Raw genomic sequence first — 17,905 nt, 5'->3', positions numbered from 1 at the left:
TCGGTGTCCATGGGATATGGAGGAGGGGATAAAAACAGTTTCACACAAGTTTCCAAACACAGATAGTGCCAATAAATCAGGTGAATGAACCTACAGCGACGCAGGAGAAGCAAGAACGTGTGAAAGGCAGCCAAAAAGGCCACTCAGAATTGCCAAGTTCCTGGTGGTTCCATGATGTTCTGCTGTGGCACAGTCACACTGCAGTTCACCCCCACAGCAGAGCCCCTGCCAAGGGCCCCTGCCCTCAGCTGAGGGGCCAGCACCTGCCTGGTCTCATACATTCTTCTCCCCTTCCATGTGCTCCTTGGCCAGAGGGGGCTGCTTGTCCTGGCTGCCCTCTGGGCTGGGTTTGGTGGGAGGAGTGGGGCTGCTGCTGGTGGCGGGCAGGAGGTTGGCAGACTGGAGCACAGCCTCTGAGTGCTCGCGGGCCTTCATGCGCAGCGCCGCCACGCTGGCAGTACGGTTGCTTTGGCAGCCATAGGTGGGCAGGAAGGAGAGGCCCATGGGGTCTGGAACGCAGCATGAGCACAGGGGGCTCCCTGAGAAGGAAAGAGACAAAGCACCATTACTGACGGGGAATGTCCTGGGGCCTGTCTAGCTGTTCCCTCCACAGCCAATGTGGAGAGGGCAGAAGTGGGGTTGGAGTCTTGACCGGCAACACCCCCCTGCCCTACTGACGTTTAGTGGGTATACGGACGTCCTCTGGATCAGGGCTAGGAAAAACAGACCCTGCTCTGCTGAGTCCCACTGTGAAGGATCTTACACTGGAAGTTGTTCAGGATGACAGTGAGTGAGGGCAAGCAGAGTCAGAAGCAATGTTAGATCACATGTGATATTTCCCTACAGCTTGTCCCCTGCATATTGAAGCCTGATCCATTTGGGCAGATGCATTTGTTTGGTGAGTGTGGAAATCTCATTACTTACCTACGCTTTAAAGATTACTGTAGAGACAAAAGTGAAAATATTCTGTTCATTACACAGGAATTAATGACCTTTTCCTATCCCAGAGTAAGACGAGATAGGCTTTTCCTTGGCCAGACCCCTGCCAGCTCTTGGAATCATGTCTACCTGCAGCAGTCTGTTCTAACCTCACCAGTCCAATGCCAGTGATACTTAAGGATGACACATCAAAGAGAATAGCCTCCAGACAAAGCCTCCTAAAGCTGCTGCTGCTGACAGAGCTTAAGAGTCTCATCAGGAGAGACAGACCACCTCTACCCTCTCATCTAAGACACATAGACTGTTCCAAGCAGGCAATAAAACACTGGAGAGAGGGTGAAATGGCATGCCTCTCCCTTGTAAGATAAAAGTCTTTCCTGTAACCCACTGAAAGTTATCACTCTACCAGCTGCCTTTCTGAGCTGGACCACGGCAGGCTGTGTCTTTAGCTTATCTTTCATAATACTGAGACTTGAGCCAGTTCCCAAGCAAGCACACCTGGAAGTGTAAGTTGACCACAGGGCAGGACATGCGGTCCATCCAAAAAGTCACCCTGATATGTACTGAATGAAGGAAGAGTAGAGAGAGGAGGCAAAGGGGGATGGCTGAGCTACTGCTTTAATTTGCTCTCTGGTGAGAAACATTGGGTGACACCATTTTCCCAGGGGTCTCAGAGGCCACTAAACTTTACATCCTCTTCTAGACCCTGTCCTTTGTTGACACTCTACCTCTCAAAAAGAAACAACCCAGTCATGCACAGTCTGACACAATGCAATGTCTTCCTCTGATCTTTTCAAGCCAAGGACTCACCTTTATTTTCTGCAGTTAATATTAGAGTTAAATGGCTCATGACTAAGTGATCAGACTAATAACCTGCAAGGAGCTGGTAGTCTTTCTTTTACACTTCTGATCTTGGTAGCAATGGGTCAGCAACACCCAGCTGCCCTATCAGGACTAGGGCAGATAGTGGTTTGGTTTTAGAGTCTTAGAATGGCTTAGGTTGAAAGGGACCTCAGAATGTTGGCAATTGTCAGAGGTTAGCAGGTAACATTCAGGAAGAAGTGGTCTTTGCATTTTAGAAGACAGAATCTACAAGGGCCAAGTTATTAACATAACCGGGAAGCCTTCCTTTCTCTTGTAGTTCTCCTCTGATAGAGAACGTGATCAGCAGACCAACATTCAAATGAACTGAACAAGCAAGTTTCAGCACTTGACTAAAACATTCTGATTTTGGCTTTTAGCATCAGGAAACTGAGTCTTTAATTCTGTGGCTGGTGTGAACAGGTCAGAAGGGCATAACAAGATACACTCAGTGACATGCTCATAAAGTCTTTTCTTTGCCCTGGTGAATCATAGCCACTTCTGGGGTGCTGGACAGCCACTGCTTTAACAAGATAGAGGAGAAGAAGATCAGCACCTCAGAATCCCTACAGTTTGCAGCATGTCTTTAGCTGCAGAAGATACACAGAAATCTGTTTTTTTTCACTATTAAGTGAAATTAAGTGAAATACTATTAAGCCCCACTTTCTTAAGGTTCAGCTCTAAAATGGAGGATCATAGAGACCTGCCTGTGCATCAGCTGTCTTTGTACTGATGCTTTTAAACATAGCATGAGACTTCTGAATGTGACTGTTCAGCTCCCAGGATGACAGGAAGGCTGACCTACCCATGGTACCTAATGCAGGACTGAGTACAGATATTGTCTGCTTAGTGGGAGGTGGGGAGAAGTGAGAAAGAGTCTTCCCTGTTTCAAAAGAGCAGGAATCAACTCCATCCCCTAAGAATAATTTTCGTTCCTTGTCACAGAGGGATAAAATATTTATCAGTCTTCAGTACCAATCTAAGCTCTTTGCTTAATAATTAGACCTGATATTACTTAGTGACACTGCAACCTGAGGGTGTAGTTACCTGTGGTGGAAACTAGACTATCTCTAGCAATAATGCACCCAAAACTCATTCCTTTCATTTGGACTGAGGTTAAAAGACTTCCAAACAACAACTCATGCATGAAAAAAAAAAAATGTAAAGTAACTGGTGTCCTTTGCTCCAGGGTACAGCTAAAATACAGGAGAGTAGGATTTAACCCTGTTTTGTTGTAAAGAAGGCTCAATCTACCTTATAATTTCTTGTGTCTGCAGATAGTAAGTCCAGTGAAATCTATCAGACTTTGCTGGCACAAATGCCAAGACAAATGATGAGAGACTCAGGAACAAAAGGTCTCCACCATCAGTCAGCCCACAATGTACAGGGACGTGACTTTTAGCAAGAATTAGGCATTTACATTTAGCAGACATCAATGTTTTTTAAAATCATATTGCAGTAAACCTGAATCCACAGTGGGGAAGGAAAGAATGATTCCTACTTACTTTGGATCTTTAGGAGTTCAGGCACCTAGATCCCATCAAACTTAGCTTAAGCTTTTAGCCCTAGATCTTGACGCAGATTCCACTAACATCTGTGACAGTCTGATATTACTTCAGTGGGATTTGGATCAAATTTCTACAATACATACAGGGTACTGTTTTCTTTCTTTCAGGAACTTATTGCCTCCTGTACAGAAAATTAAACTATACAAATAGATTTCCATTAACTTCCCTCAAATTCTGCTGTACTGATCTGAACCTCCTTTTATTCCTATAAGAGATCATACTTTAAATGCCTAGTCTGAACATAAATACTTAATGTAATAAATACAGTCTGAAAGATTTGATCTCCTTGGCAGTTTAATTGATGTACTACAGAGACTGACAAGAAAAAATGAATTAGTTCTGTCTTGTCTTTGCCAACATCACATTTCAATTGCAATGATATTTGATCTACAATTTTGGTTGCAGACCCTTTTGTACAGTTCCAAAGTTCAGTTTCATCTGAGAAGAGTGGGGTGGGAACAGGGCCTGTATTGATATATAAGTATTTAAAATACAAATTTCATATTTCAGGTCAACATTTAATTTAACAGAATTTGATAGATAGCCGTTCCAAAAGGCAAAATCCCAGTTCCCTTTCCCTATCAACGTTTGATGTAGACAGCTGTTCGGCAGCCTGTCATGGAGGAATGTGAATAAAAAATCCAATTTAAAGTCCTCATCTGTCAATGCATGCTGGTTAATTTTCAGAGAAAATATTATGCTGTTTCCTTTTGATAGAAGTCGCATTGCTTTGCTTGAGCTTTAATTCCTCGTAAGCTTTGAAATCACTTTCATGAGGGCTGGAGGAGTGTCAACACAACCTCAAATTCATGGTGGTGTTCACCAGTGAGAGCTGATTGAAAGGGAGCTCCCTCTTGCTTTTTGTACATGTTGCTAGCATTCTATTAACGCCTGAGGCACGAGCAATTAAAACAACAACGGCTTCATCCAAACCTTCTTGTGCTCTGAACCTGGAGGTTCAGTAGAAAAAAGGCATGAACTTAAAGTCTGAAAGGGAGAGGCACCAGATGCTCCCAGTATAATTTAGGGTAACTTCAATGCTGCTAAAGTTATACTAGGTGGTTCCTCCTTTTGGTGCCTAATCTGATCAGGTGTGAAAGGCATTTATGTTGCCCAGAGGCTGAAAGAGCACTTCAGAGATGACGGAAGAGTCCAAATGTTATTATTTCACATCTCCTTGGCTTGTAAAGCTTATATGCCCAATACAAACAGAGAACTGATAATCTGGCTCAGTTGCTCTAGCAGGAGCCTTTTGGTCTAAATAACTTGACAGCAGAACTGAAGGACTTCATCCTGCTTTATTTGTGCCATTAGTACTCTTAATAAATAAATTCAAAAGCCAGGATCTTGTCTGTTTGGACGGGAAAGGTGGCAGAAAAGCCCCTAAGAACTGGCAGAATAGAACGTGTCCTTTGAATACTGTCAACTCAGGAAATGTTCACAGCTTTTCCTTTCCACATCAAAAAGATCATCTGAACATAAACCCTTCTGATGTGTCACTCCAAAAGAGTCAGTAGCCATCCTTTCCTAGCTAAGGTCCACAAACCTAATCAAGATTTGTCCTGGAGGAACAAGCTGGCACCCATTTCCTTGCCATGGCTCTTAGGGCTCCTTAGTATATGCACATCCCCTAATACTTGTGATAACAAAAAATATTCACTTGTGAAGTAGAGCAGCACTACAGTCAGGGACTAGGGATATGAGAATTAAAGTAATTTGCTTAAAGTTTGTGCATCTGCAGCAAACTAATGAAATGTTTAGAATTCTCTGAAGTCACAGTGGCAGATAAACTAGGGAAAATGCCTAACAGAACTCACTTCATATATTTGCTATAGTACATAACAAAAGTTAGTAAGTCCATAATCAAGAACAACAGAAAATAAAGGACCACAAGAGTTTTGATTCCCATTCCCCAGTCTCTTGGTAAGCAGCAGTGCTTTAATTCAGTAGACACCAGCTCAAGGCTAAGTTAGGAGTTAGGTCCTTGAATGCTTCTTTCTCAGTCTTAGCACGGGGAATTTCCCAATGGAATTGGCCAAATTCTTTTTGTCTTTCCATAACAGAAACTGAAATGTAATGGGTGGATAGTTCAACTTGGTGTGTGTTTTTTTTTCCTGGATACTGCAATTAAGGGTTCATAATATGAACAACAACAACAACCACAGCAGCAACAAAACATAAAAGAGCCTAATCAATGGTGCCCTGGAATATCCACTTTGATGTGCATAATGCAATCCTGCTTCTCTATAGTACAGAAGTGCTATGAAAACCAACTAAGCTATAACTTGCACAGAGCAGAGCTGTGAGTGAATTATGGAAGTAATTCCATGGCAAGTGTAATTATTTCTCTCCTCGTACACTGCACTCATCACTGGGTCTGGGGAAATTTCAGCAGAATGTAACAGACACACTCTTGGCCTCAACCACCAGAATGGTAGAACACTTCAGATAAAAAAATGAGATTTTTGTTTACACCCATTAATAACATTTTCTACATTAATGAATTGCATTCATGCTGTCATCCATTAAGAAAGTACTTTGAGGTCTCTCTCTGCACAGAACACTAGCTTCTCCTGATCACTCTATTGTTATACAGCCCATAAATAAAGCAAGTATTTTCCTTTCATATTTGAGGTCTGCAATTAAATCTACTAAATGGACTGCAGATGCATAGTTTACAGTAAGTGATTCATCTTGGAAGATCATGGAAATGTAGAAGTCACCACAATAAAGTAGCCTTGTTGTCAAATTAGGACAATTTCAGAGAGTAACAAAGTGTGTGTGAGCCAACTTCCTACCTGACTCTGGTCAGTAGTAAAGAGCTAAAACCCTGAAATAGGAAACCCTGTATATCACAGAAATTATGATCTTGTGCTAATTTTTCACATGAGAAATTGTGTTTTCTGAAACAATATTATGTAGTGAGGTGATATGATAGTTAACAGATGCTTGCTACTAAGTACAGCCTCTGATGTGCAAAACTTCAGAAGGGGAGAGGACTCACCTAAGGAGAGAAGACGACTTGTTGTGTTACTGAATAAAGCATATTTAATAGAAACAGAGAAAAACTGTCCAGCAGTAATGTATTCTTCTCTGGAACAGTCTGTTCTGTGAATTGCTATTATAGAGACAGACTGCTTTCCTCACAGAACATCCTGCAGTGGTGATACCAATCCTTTGAGGGGAAAAAAAAACCTGTTTCAGAGACAGCGGGAGCATGGTGCTTAGGGAGAAGAGCTTTCTTCTCATTCATCAGAGTAGACCTAATCTCTTGCTCAAACCATATCCTCCATTTACCTAGAAGTGGCACATTCAGGTGGGATTCAGGTGAGCGCTGCCTGTTGAAGAGTTGCAGAGCCACACAAAGCAAGAGACAAGCCTACAGTGCACTACACACTCTTTCTGAAGGTAAAGTTTCATGTTTAGTCCCTGCCTCATGTTAGGCTGTCCTGAGATTTCTTGTCTCTACTAGACCAATTTCATCATCAACCTTTATATTCTTTAGTTCAGCTTCATTATTAACTGTTATACCCTTGTACTACAAATTAGATCCCAGCAGGAGGCATGTACCCTAGATACTTTTTGCAGCCTTGGAAATCTGGGTCTGGAGCCAAGCAACTGAAGTCAGAGAAGGAGAAAGTGAGGAATTATTTTCTTTCCAGAAGGCAGACAACTCTCAGGTGGCAGAATAAAAATGGTCCCTGAGAGCATAAAATAATTATTAATTAGTTACATCACCATCATCACTTGTTATTCACTGTATTGATTTTAATTGTCTCCTTCTAAAGCATCAGTCAAATATTACTTACTGACATCAACAAAGTGTTGGCTCTCAAGCACAACAAAGCACATCTTGTCTTCTCAAAAGAATAAAAGAACAACCTAGACTTCCCAGTAGTATCTGGTGTGCTGAGAGTGCCTATTTGCCTGCAGGCAGCTTTTACAGCCTTTACTGACCAGGATTATTCTCCAATGGTGGGAATCTATATCTATTTAGAAGATCCACATAGATGAGCTGTGCTTAATTTGACATTTCCATAAAAGAAAGTGGGGTGGTGCATCCATTGGTAATGAAATGATGCTTTGATTCTGGAGCAACTATTTTGCTTTCAAAAGCACATAAAATTCCTGGTAGCTTCAAAGCATGGACAGTACAAGAGAGATACTAGGAAGACCTCCTGACCATTTCACTCTTCAATAAAATCTTACTTGCTGGATTTCTCCTCATTCAGAATTGTACATCCTGTGCTGAATTTGAAGGGATTTGATATGACATAATGTCCTGTGTCCTCAGAACCACTGCGGCAGAGTCCTGTCATCATTTTTGCTCCAATATGCAACTAGATTCTCAGGACAGTGGCTTAGGTCACTTCATTAAGGCACACAAGGACACAGCCTAATGCCCACCTAAACTTAGAGTTGGTTGTCCTTTGACAGGCCTGAAGTGTACAAATCAACTCCTAGGTCAAAGCAGAAAATGACAAGAGAAAGTCAAGCAAACTGAATTGAGCAAGGCAAAGAATTTCTTATAAAGTTTTTTTGAACACTGTGACTCTCCCTGTCTTTTCTTTCCTTCTCACAACCATTCTCTTCCTCCAGACTGACATGTGAACTTAGTTGTGCTCTTGGATATGTTGGTTTAGATGAGACATCATTCACCTGGTACTTCTATAGCAAAGGAAAACAAAATGCAAAGCAGGCCTGTGACAGTTTTGGTCAACTCAGAATCTCTAAAGATTGTCCTGCCCTCTTTGCAAATTAACAACACTGAAGTTCAAGGTCTGTTGTGCACAGTCCCTACCCCAGACTAAGTGAATTTCTCTTGGAGAAACAGGAAAAGTGGAACTTGTGGAGATAAGCCAAGGAAAGTGGAGACTACTCCATATATAAATACCAGAAGATGATAAATCTTCTTGTATAAAGCAAATTTGCCACCTTATAGAACAAGACATTCTTTCCCTTTAACCTCAAAGACAAAATTTGACATTATTGAAACCTAACTGCAGAAGAAAAAGATCTCCCCTCAAAGCAGTAACTCAGTCTACTAGTTCCTCTCAAGGACAGGTATAGGTAGCTTCACAAAATTCCTAGTAGGTGGATATGCAGACATGAAAATCTGTAACTGCATTTCTTAAAATCAAAATATAGTAAAATATCCCAGTCCCCTGGGATGTGTTTGGAGATTTCTAGTGCCAGGCAGGAAATATAAAACAGGCATCTTAGTAATAAATTGCATGTGTAGATGACAACATTCACTGAGAGAACAGCCATCTGTCTGGTAACTGACAATCCCTATACAAATTATTTTAAAAACCCATCTCTTTACACTTGGGACCAATTTTTCAGGGACACTGCCTTTTAACCTGGGTAACTGACTATCTAGTAAGTATCTTTACAAGAGATTCACAAATAGGACTTTCTTCTGGTCCTAGGTTGTAAAACTGCTATTAAACAAAAAGGAGCAAATGGTTAATTTCTCAGGCTAGTAGCTAAGCTATAAAATCACAGAAAAGGATATCTGGAAGTATTCCAAATAAATAAAACTTTAAAAATTAAAACGACAAGAAGCAAACAAAACCAAACTTTCATTACATTATTTTTTTCATTCTTTGTTTCATTTTGCTTGACTTACGTTTATTTGGGTTATTTTTCTCAAAATTTAAAAATGAAACAATTGAGAGCAACGTATTGATGTGTTTAATTTTGAAAATGCTTACATGTAAACTTTAAGAACAAAATATTCCTTCCATCCAAAATTATTCACTGAACACAACCTCATTTCCACACTTTTCAATCTACCCAGGACTATATTTACCAATGATCACTCTTTTTGCCTGAAGAATTTCACTTATATCTACTCCAGAAAGGCTGTTCCTGCCCAGTCGAAGGAGCTGAAAGTCTCTGCCCCAAGGCTTTACAGTCACAGGAGCAGAGATCAAGACTCAGTCCACCAGCAGTCCAACAACTGCTGCTCACTTAACAGGGTTTAGGTTGACAGCCATTCTTTAAGCTTTAGAGTCAGGTCACACCTGTGTGGCTCTTCTTGATTTAAAGGCACAGGTCCCACAGCTATCAAAATATCAGTAGCTGTGTGATGTGTCTGGCTTCAGCTTCTTTGGAAAGACAGGAGAGAATGGGGAATGCGGGCAGGATGCAGTACTTAATGCAAAACTCAGCAGTTCCAACCATTTGCTTCAGGAATATACCTTGGCAATGCTGATTTAACTAGAATGAGGTATGCCAGGGAACATGAGGTAAGCCAGAGAACACAGCTGGAGGTATTAGAGGCCATTTGTGTTCATAGTGCAGGGTCTTAAACTGGAAAACTTTCCTCACAAATTATTGCACCACATTGGGGCATAGAGTAAATGCATGTGCCACTTTGTGCTTGGCAGTGCTATGAGAATGTACATCCTATAAATCCATAAATTGAATTCATTCTTCTTATACCCTTAGTCTTATAAATTGTTAGACTAGGAACAGCTAATGGATCAGCTGGTAATTTATTTTTAAAATATGCATACTGCTGCTTTTTGGGAACTGAAAAGGATACGGACACTGAATATACCCTTCCTGAAGCCTGGGTCCCAGGTAATGAGGAATTACTTTGTATCCTCCCTGTCCCTATGCACACACTTTATTCAAAATCTCAGAGGGATGCCACTATTCAAGAAGAGAAAGGTCTGGCATTGTGCAGAGATGTACTGCAAAGGAAACCAAAGAGCGGATGAGGCATCAGTAACTGTGCCAGGAAATGTATAATGCAAAAGGATGTGTATAACTAATTTATTAGTATAAATATTACTCTTTAAAAAAACAACATATGCAAAGAAAATTCTAAAGGAGCAAACTCTACCTGCCTTGCTCCTTGAGACTCTGATTTCACTAAAACCAAAGGAAATGAAGACGCTCCACCACAACTTGATGCTACAAGTTATAACAGGAGACTCACTTCTTTACCTGCAGCATCAGTGAAATTGTTGCTAATCATAAGAGAAGGAAGGATCCATCATTTCCCAAAGGCTTCCCCACTGCCTCAAGTGGCACCATGCTGCTTAGCTTGAAAAAGTCACTCTTTGAGCTAATCCCTGAAGTTAAACAAAGTCACATACCTTTTAGAGAGGCGACATGGGATAAAGCTTGTGCATAGGTGGCTGTGTTGAGAAGAGTCCCCGGCAGGCAGGAAGGGAAGAAAGGTCCTGTAGGACCCACTGTTCGACTCAGACTAATAGAGAAGAGAAAATAACTTCCTTACAAAACCAGAACTAACCGATTCCAAAGACAGCATTTTTGCATCCACACAAACAAGTTGGTGACTCCAGGCACAAATAGTTGGAATCAAGCTTGGGTGACATTAGCCTCCAACAGCCACCAGATTCTCAGCACCTCTACAAGAAGCCACGAGCTGCGCGAGAGACAGCTTACCTCCTAATAATTTGGACTATACCTGAAGATGATAGAATGTAGGCCAAGGCTCAGTAGCAGGCAAGTCTGTAAGTATGTACATACGTAAGATGCAGGTTTGCCCCAAACAGAGACAGCTGATGACATGTATTACTCTTACCTCTGCTGGATCTCCAGACCCTCTTTTTTATTCCTGGTTTGATCTGCTGGAGAAGGGGAATTTAAATTGCTTGCAGGAGGAGCCACCTCAGTCAATGTTTCCTTAGGGCCCTCTTGATCAGATGCACCCCTCTCTGTTTTCCTCCACTTAGCTCTTCGATTTTGGAACCACACCTGGAGCAGGAGAGCAATTCAGGCTGAATACTGTGTTTAGCCACACACAAAGCAAGAAAACTGTAGATTTTTGCTCTAGCAAAATCAGTGATTTAGAAGCTTGGCTAAGACTTGCTCTTATTTTGTGTCCTCAAGTGTTATTCTAGTTGATCTTTGGGATTACATTTGTATCTATAATATTTCTGTGTCTGGAAAAGAAGCCAGGAATGTCTAAAGACATTCCAAAAGCATGTTAAAAATAAATAAACAAATTGCATTGTGATGTTACAGTATCAGCAAAACATTTAAATGTGTGCTTGCCTTTATGCACACATTTAATTCTCACTGATGTCTATGTTTTAACATGTCTAAAAGTCTTTTGCATGGGGATGTACTTAAATACATATCTTAGCACTCTGGCAAAACCATATATAAGTCTTTAAATGAGCTGCTGTTAGAATCAACAAGGCCAGAAGTGAAAAGGTAAGTGTTAGGCCATCTTACCCAGCCCATTTCCTGGAGAAGACTGATACTTGCTCTTACTACTCTGATGTATTTGTCCAGTCTGCATTTAAAGATGGTAGATACTAATTTTGGAAATTCATTCTGCAGTTTAACACATGCTAATTTCCAAACCCCTTTTTTTTCCCCTGCAATGCAACACAAATATTCATGTTCTTGATTTTACCCCCTGAGTTTTAATCTAAAGAGTTGCTTGGGGTTTTTTAACATCTGCCTTGGAGCTGATTCTCTGAAAGCACCTTATTTGAGGTGGAAAATGCCAATCCTCTCTTGAGGTCAGGAAATCCACATTTTAATACATGACTTCAAGTATAGGGAGATTGTTATTATTATTATTCTCTTCTTACAACTCCATTTTAGTTAGCTGCCTTTTAATTGCATGTATCAGCAAACAGTGAATAATGATTTTATCTGTATTCTAAATTTAGAGCAGTTAAAGGCAAAGCAAAATGCAGACACTTTCTTGTGTCTTAATTGAATGAAGGTCACAGCTATAACAACATTTAATTGAGCTATTTTTCATTATCATATTTTAATGACTTTGCACTGACAGTTCGCCTGCTTCTGAGGAAAGAGCATGATGAAGTCGTTTATTTCCCTATTTAGTTATTGTTTGACAACATCATCTTCGATTAAGACTCTGCTTTATAGCACATTAATCATATTTGAATGAGCGAGGGGTATAAATGTAAACATATCTCCCATCCTCTGTGTTTCCCCATGTCCCTGCATGAAAGCAAGCTAAACAAATGTTTGCATCTATTGTCTGTTTGCATAATAGCCAACAACAAGGCTAAACACCAGTCCTCAGCAATCTAATTGTCACCACCCCTATCTCACCCTTGCACCTTTCAGTAAGAAGTTATGATCTTCCACTTCTGAATGCTCAATAATTGTCCCATTTATCTCAATTTGCAGTTCAGTCTTTAGGCACCAATAGCCAAAATGGCATTTTTTTTTTAAGCCAGTACCTACAATGCAGTGGCAAAAGGAGATTTTCATTTCCAAATAATAATCAGTTTAATTTGCCCACATATGACCAATGATTCATGTTCTGATTTAATAATCAGAATTGCATAATCTGATTATAGGAGAAATAATTTGTTTACAATCCCCAATTTACTGCGGTGAATTCCATTATCTCTCTTCAGCCATTGGGTTTTAAGAGATACTAACATGACCCTAGGGAACAAAAGGCAAGCTATTATATTTCCTACAATTAGATCTTTGCATAGTCTTAACCCCAAGCACCTAAATTAAAAAAAAATAAATAAAAATACAAATCCAGCATGCAAAAAAGCTCCATAAACAAAATGAATACATAATCATGTTCAAAAAATGTTTTGCAATTCTATGGTGGATATCTGCAGTTATAGGGATCCATCTATGGCAACTGCAGGACTGTTGTTCTTAGCAGGGCTTGTGGACACACAAAATTATCCCCTGGATATGGAAACCCAAACACCTGGATAAAAGAAAAAAGGGGCGAGGGGGGGGGGGGGGAGAGGGAGGGGAGGAATGGCAGTGGAAGAGGGGAGAAATAAGGAAGAAATGAAGGCATGGAAAATAGTGGGGCTGCAGAGAGTAATCATGGCCAATGGTGTTTATTGGATCACATCAAAGGTTTGGGAATTGCTCCACAGGCTCTTAGCTATCTAAATTAAGTGTTTAGAAAGAAAGTGAAAGGGAGAAAAGTTGAAGAGGTGTGGAAGATTTCTTCCTGGCATCTGGGCTGCCAGTTGGCTAACCCCGTTGCTCGACAGTGGTCATAGTTGCTTTGTAGAATCACATCTCAGCTCTTTTCTCCACACACACCCCCTCCAAAAGCAAGGAAATGGATGTGCATTGATGTAATTTAGTACCTTGGAGACGCGGACAAATTAGTGTAGAACATTATCACTAGTTAATTATGAATGACCGATTAATCAACCTAATCTAATATTCCACATTATGTTGATGTTATTAAAGTGCATCATGAAAATGACAGATCGTCTTCATTTGCGTTCTTTGGCCAAATGTGCACTCTGCAGTCACGATGTCAAAAAAAAAAAAAAAAAAAAGTTTGCCAATTTGAATACTCGAGAGTTAAATAATTCCCCAGAATGTTTACCTGCACCCTGGCTTCCGTGAGGTTGATTTTCATCGCCAGCTCTTCCCTAGTGAAGACATCGGGGTAGTGGGTTTGAGCAAAAACGGCTTCCAGTGCCTCGAGCTGGTGGAGGAGAGTAAACATCTGTCAGGGGCAAGGCACGGCCGGGGGCGCGGTGCGGGCCGGGGAGCTGCCGCCTCCGGGCGCGTCGGTCCACCTGCCCCAGCGACGGGGAAAGCGGGGCTGCCCCAGGCAGCGGGGCAGGGCGTGCAGAGGGCGGGCGGCCTGGGGGGGGACAGGGAGCAGGCAGGGCGCGATAAGACTGCGGGGCAGCGGTAGAGGAATGCAGGTTTCTACCTGCTGCAAGGTGAAAGTGGTGCGGTTGCGGCGCTGCTTTCTTCGCAGGAACCCGTCGTCGAAGTCGCCGGCCGAGTGACCTCCAAAAGGGGCCGCGCCTGCAGGTGGAAAGCCGCGGTTAGGGGTCGCGGGGAGCGGAGCCACAGCTCCTCCGCGCTCCAAGGTACGGAGACAAAGGGCCGGGAGCCGGGGCCACCCCGGGGGGGCTGGTGGCTCGGAGCCATTCGGGAGACGGCCTCAGGAGTTCGGGAATGCTGTCCCACCTCCGAGTACCTCGCCCGGCCAGGGAGGCACTGAGGCAGCCGTCCGGGCAGTGGGTGCCCCGCCAGGTTTAGGGATCCTGACAGCACCTGGGGATCCTGCCAATCTGAGGTCATCCTGCTGCAGATGAGGCGCATCCCGCCCCGGAAAAGGTCTTTTTAGGGCCATTTGTCTTTTAAAAGGATAAAAAGACGAGGGTTTGATCTAGGCGTGGTGGGAGCATATCGAGCTCGTAAAAGCCCTGCCCATCTGCCGTGGAGTGAGGGGAAGTCCCTGTGCCCTCATGGACCGGGACTGGGTCGTTGGCAGCGCTGTCCCCTCACGGATCCGAGCAGCGGCCGAGCCGCCGTGTCTGTGCTCGGCCTCAGGCCTGGCGGTGACCCGCGGGCACAGTGCTGGGCACTGGGGACAGCGGGAGCTCTGCTGGGGCAAGGCCGTGGCTGAACTGCCGGGACTCGGCAGTGGGGCTGGAGGTGGAAGGCCCCGTCCATCCCCAACGGGGGATTCGAGGGGCCCGAGGGGAAGATTGGAACACTGGGGGTTTGTCCCTGGTGGGAGGCCAGAAGAGGTCAGATAGCCTGCCCGTGGTACAAACCACCTTTCGTTACACATCACCAGTATCCTGGCTGAAATGTCTGACGAAACGATAAAAAAACCCAAACAAACAGTGCCAAAACCAAAACAAAACACAACACACGCAGCAGAAAAGTACGCAAACGCACAGAAACCTTGCTGACTGTCCCCAGGACCCTGCTTGCAGACTGCCCGGTGGAGCGCCCGGGACGGGCCGGTCCCGGCTCGGGGCATAAGGGCTGGAGGGAAGCCGCTGCTTATCTTGCAGCATCATTTGGTGCATAAATTCGGCCCAGAATCCTTCCTCACAAGGATGGACGGGTCGAGACAGCCTCGGGAGATATTCATGAGAGGATAAAATACTGTTCTGGTAACCCCACAGAGCCCGATTACTTCTCTCCGGCACAACTGTGCTTTCCGAAGCGACCAAAACCACCGAAAACGCTAAGCCCTAAAGGGCTTTTCTGTGGGTAACAGGAGGGTTTTGGACAGGGGAATGCACTTTTGATTTTGGTTTAGGGTATATGTGAGGGCATTTATTTATTTATTTAGGATGCTCAACGCTGTTTTCATTTTTTAGCAGGTCAGACTGGCACCTCTCACGCCCCGCTGCTGCCCACGCCGGAAGAGCGAGAGGCCGGCCCCGGATCGAGCCGCCAAAAACAAGCAGTAGCCTCAGATTCCCATCAAAGAAATAGATAGGGAAACAAAACAAAAGAAACAAAACAAAACAAACAAACACCAAGAGCACGTTTCCAAAGCTGTGGTGCAAAAAACTAACGAGCAATGCCACTTCAGGGCTCAGTGGCTCAGGCAGGGGCAACAGATCAAAGCTGGCAGGGCACAGGGGGACCCTCGACATTCAGGCTGGATCTGAGACAACTTTGGGGGCCGAATTTTCCAGCCGGTGATGTTCAGACCGTCTTGGGTCTACTGGCCTTGGGGCAGCCGTGCTTGAAGGTGAGACGACCCTTCCCCCAGAGGAGAATGAAACAGCTGTGCCATCTCTTCCTGGCAGCACTACAGCGGGGAAAGCCCCTTGCTCGTCGGGCGATGCTCATGCAAGAAGCGAGATGGGCGGGCAGGGGCAAAGTACGGGGACGGGCAGCATCCCTTGCCGTGCAACCGCGGCGAGTGCCAGTCCGGAGTACAAGTTGCTCTGCAGGGATGTCCCCGGCACCGCGAGCGCTGGCCAGAGGGAGCGGGTACAGAGGGCCCTGGGCACATGCAGGAGTGACACAGGGAAATCCTGAAGGCTGCCGTAATTTTAAAAGAGAAAAGAAATTTAAAAAAAAAAAAAAAGGGACAAAACCCCATCAAACTCCTCTGATCAATAACACGAAGAAAAAAAATCCAATTGTTTATTTTTCGCATTTTATTTTCTCCAGTCGTGCCTCGTGTTTCCCCATCCTCCCACAGAATGTTTGTAAAAGAGCATTAAAGATTTATGCGGTCGCTTTGGCTGGAGGGAGGAGGCGTGACCACGTCCTGAAAGTGTCCCGATTACAACCATGACACCAACATCTGTGCTGGGAGGGGAGAAAAACATCTTTTTCGTAGCCTGAGGCTCAACTGCGGGATAGCTATCCACAGAGGGGAAGCAGGTGGCAAAATGACTGGGGTGGGGGTGTAAAAACAAGGCCTTTCCAACACGAATCAAATTAAAAAAAAAAAAAAAGGCAATCTTTCTTTCCATCCTGTAACAAGAGGTGAAGCTGGGAACAGGGAGGGGGAAATCGCGTTGTTTTATCAAGGAAAAAAAGATGATGCAGTTTTATATATTTTGCTGTCTCTATAGATCTCCATCTTATTTCAGCACTCATTCGTACCCTGACAGTCCGGGAGCAAGTCAAAGCACACCTTCTCCCTCCATCCACCAGCGCACACCCCCATACCCCCCATACCCCCCCCTCCCCCCCTCGAAGTTAAGATCTTGTACTCACACGTCTCTGTGCGACAACACTTACCCTCTAGCTGCGGTGGGCAGTGGAAGTAGAACATGACCCTGCGGCTGAGCGGGCGCCCGCTGCCCGCCGCTGCGAGCCCGACGGTGGCCGCAGCTGGGGCCAGCCCGCGGGGTGCGAGGCTTCCGCGGACACCCCGCACCCACACACCGGCACCGGCTCTCCAGACAGGCACTGCCACACACAGCCGAGGTGTCTCCCGCCGACCTGAAGACAGAGAGGGAAAGAACAGCGTAGGCGAAAAATCAGAAGAAAGCATCTAGAGAAACTCACAGATAATCCCATCCCGGAGGAAGCAGAGAAAGTAGTGTCTAACCCTCTGCAGCGAACTGAAAAAGCCAAAGGCAGAAACTCCGTGGCAGGTGCATAGTAATCAGAATTGGTAAAACTTTGTTGCTTGTCTCGGGTTCGTTGGGTTGTTTTTTGGTTTTGGTTTTGGTTGTTGTTTTTGATGGTTGGTTGGCTTTTTTTTGTTGGTTGTTTTTTTCTGTTTCCCCCTCCCAAATAACAGTCAATCTCTTGTTCTTTCTGTCTTTCTTCATACATGCTCACTTAAATTCATTACTCTATCTATCTGATCTATCTATCTATCCGATCTATCTATCCATCCATCCATCCATCTTTTCCAGAGCAAATAATTACAGAAAGAAAAAGAAATGCTTATAGCAAAGAAAGAGCCGTGTTTAAAAACAAACAAACAAACACGTGAATTACACTGCCTAAGAAACAGCAATAAAGCCCAAAAACTGTCTTATTTTTAAAGCATCCAGTACACTGGGCACTGTGTTCAGGTTGGAAACCTATGTCCTTGGCATGAAAACAGATTAAAATTAAAATTTATATGCAATCATATAAAAAACAATCCAGGAGGCAAATAAAAACAGCAATCCATACCTAAACCGAAGTAAAAATCACCGGTAAGGTTTGGGGGTATTTTGCACTGGAATAAGGCGCTGTGAGTTCTTGGCTGCAGAGACAGAAGGGCTCTGTGGAGTTCTGGAAGTGGCCAGATGTCTTTATATCTGTCTACAGCATGCTCTGCCTCTCAGCACTTG

The 17,905-nt window shown here is 43.7% G+C and overlaps 1 protein-coding gene across 1 annotated transcript; it reads right to left on the bottom strand.

Moving 5' to 3' along the window:
- Positions 1 to 273: 273 nt before the first annotated feature.
- Positions 274 to 16,887, bottom strand: DRGX (dorsal root ganglia homeobox). Its single transcript, XM_054382566.1, has 6 exons — positions 16,854 to 16,887; positions 14,053 to 14,150; positions 13,717 to 13,818; positions 10,933 to 11,105; positions 10,481 to 10,593; positions 274 to 539 (listed from the first exon to the last, which is right to left on the bottom strand). The coding sequence occupies exons 1-6, from the start codon at positions 16,885 to 16,887 to the stop codon at positions 274 to 276; spliced, it is 786 nt and encodes a 261-aa protein (XP_054238541.1).
- Between the last annotated feature and the right edge of the window lie 1,018 nt (positions 16,888 to 17,905).

The sequence above is a fragment of the Indicator indicator genome, chromosome 7 (assembly GCF_027791375.1).
Source record: "Indicator indicator isolate 239-I01 chromosome 7, UM_Iind_1.1, whole genome shotgun sequence".
Taxonomy (NCBI): Eukaryota; Metazoa; Chordata; class Aves; order Piciformes; family Indicatoridae; genus Indicator; species Indicator indicator.
The sequence above is the reverse complement of the archived record's forward strand: the minus strand, read 5'-3'. Positions and strand labels throughout refer to the sequence as shown.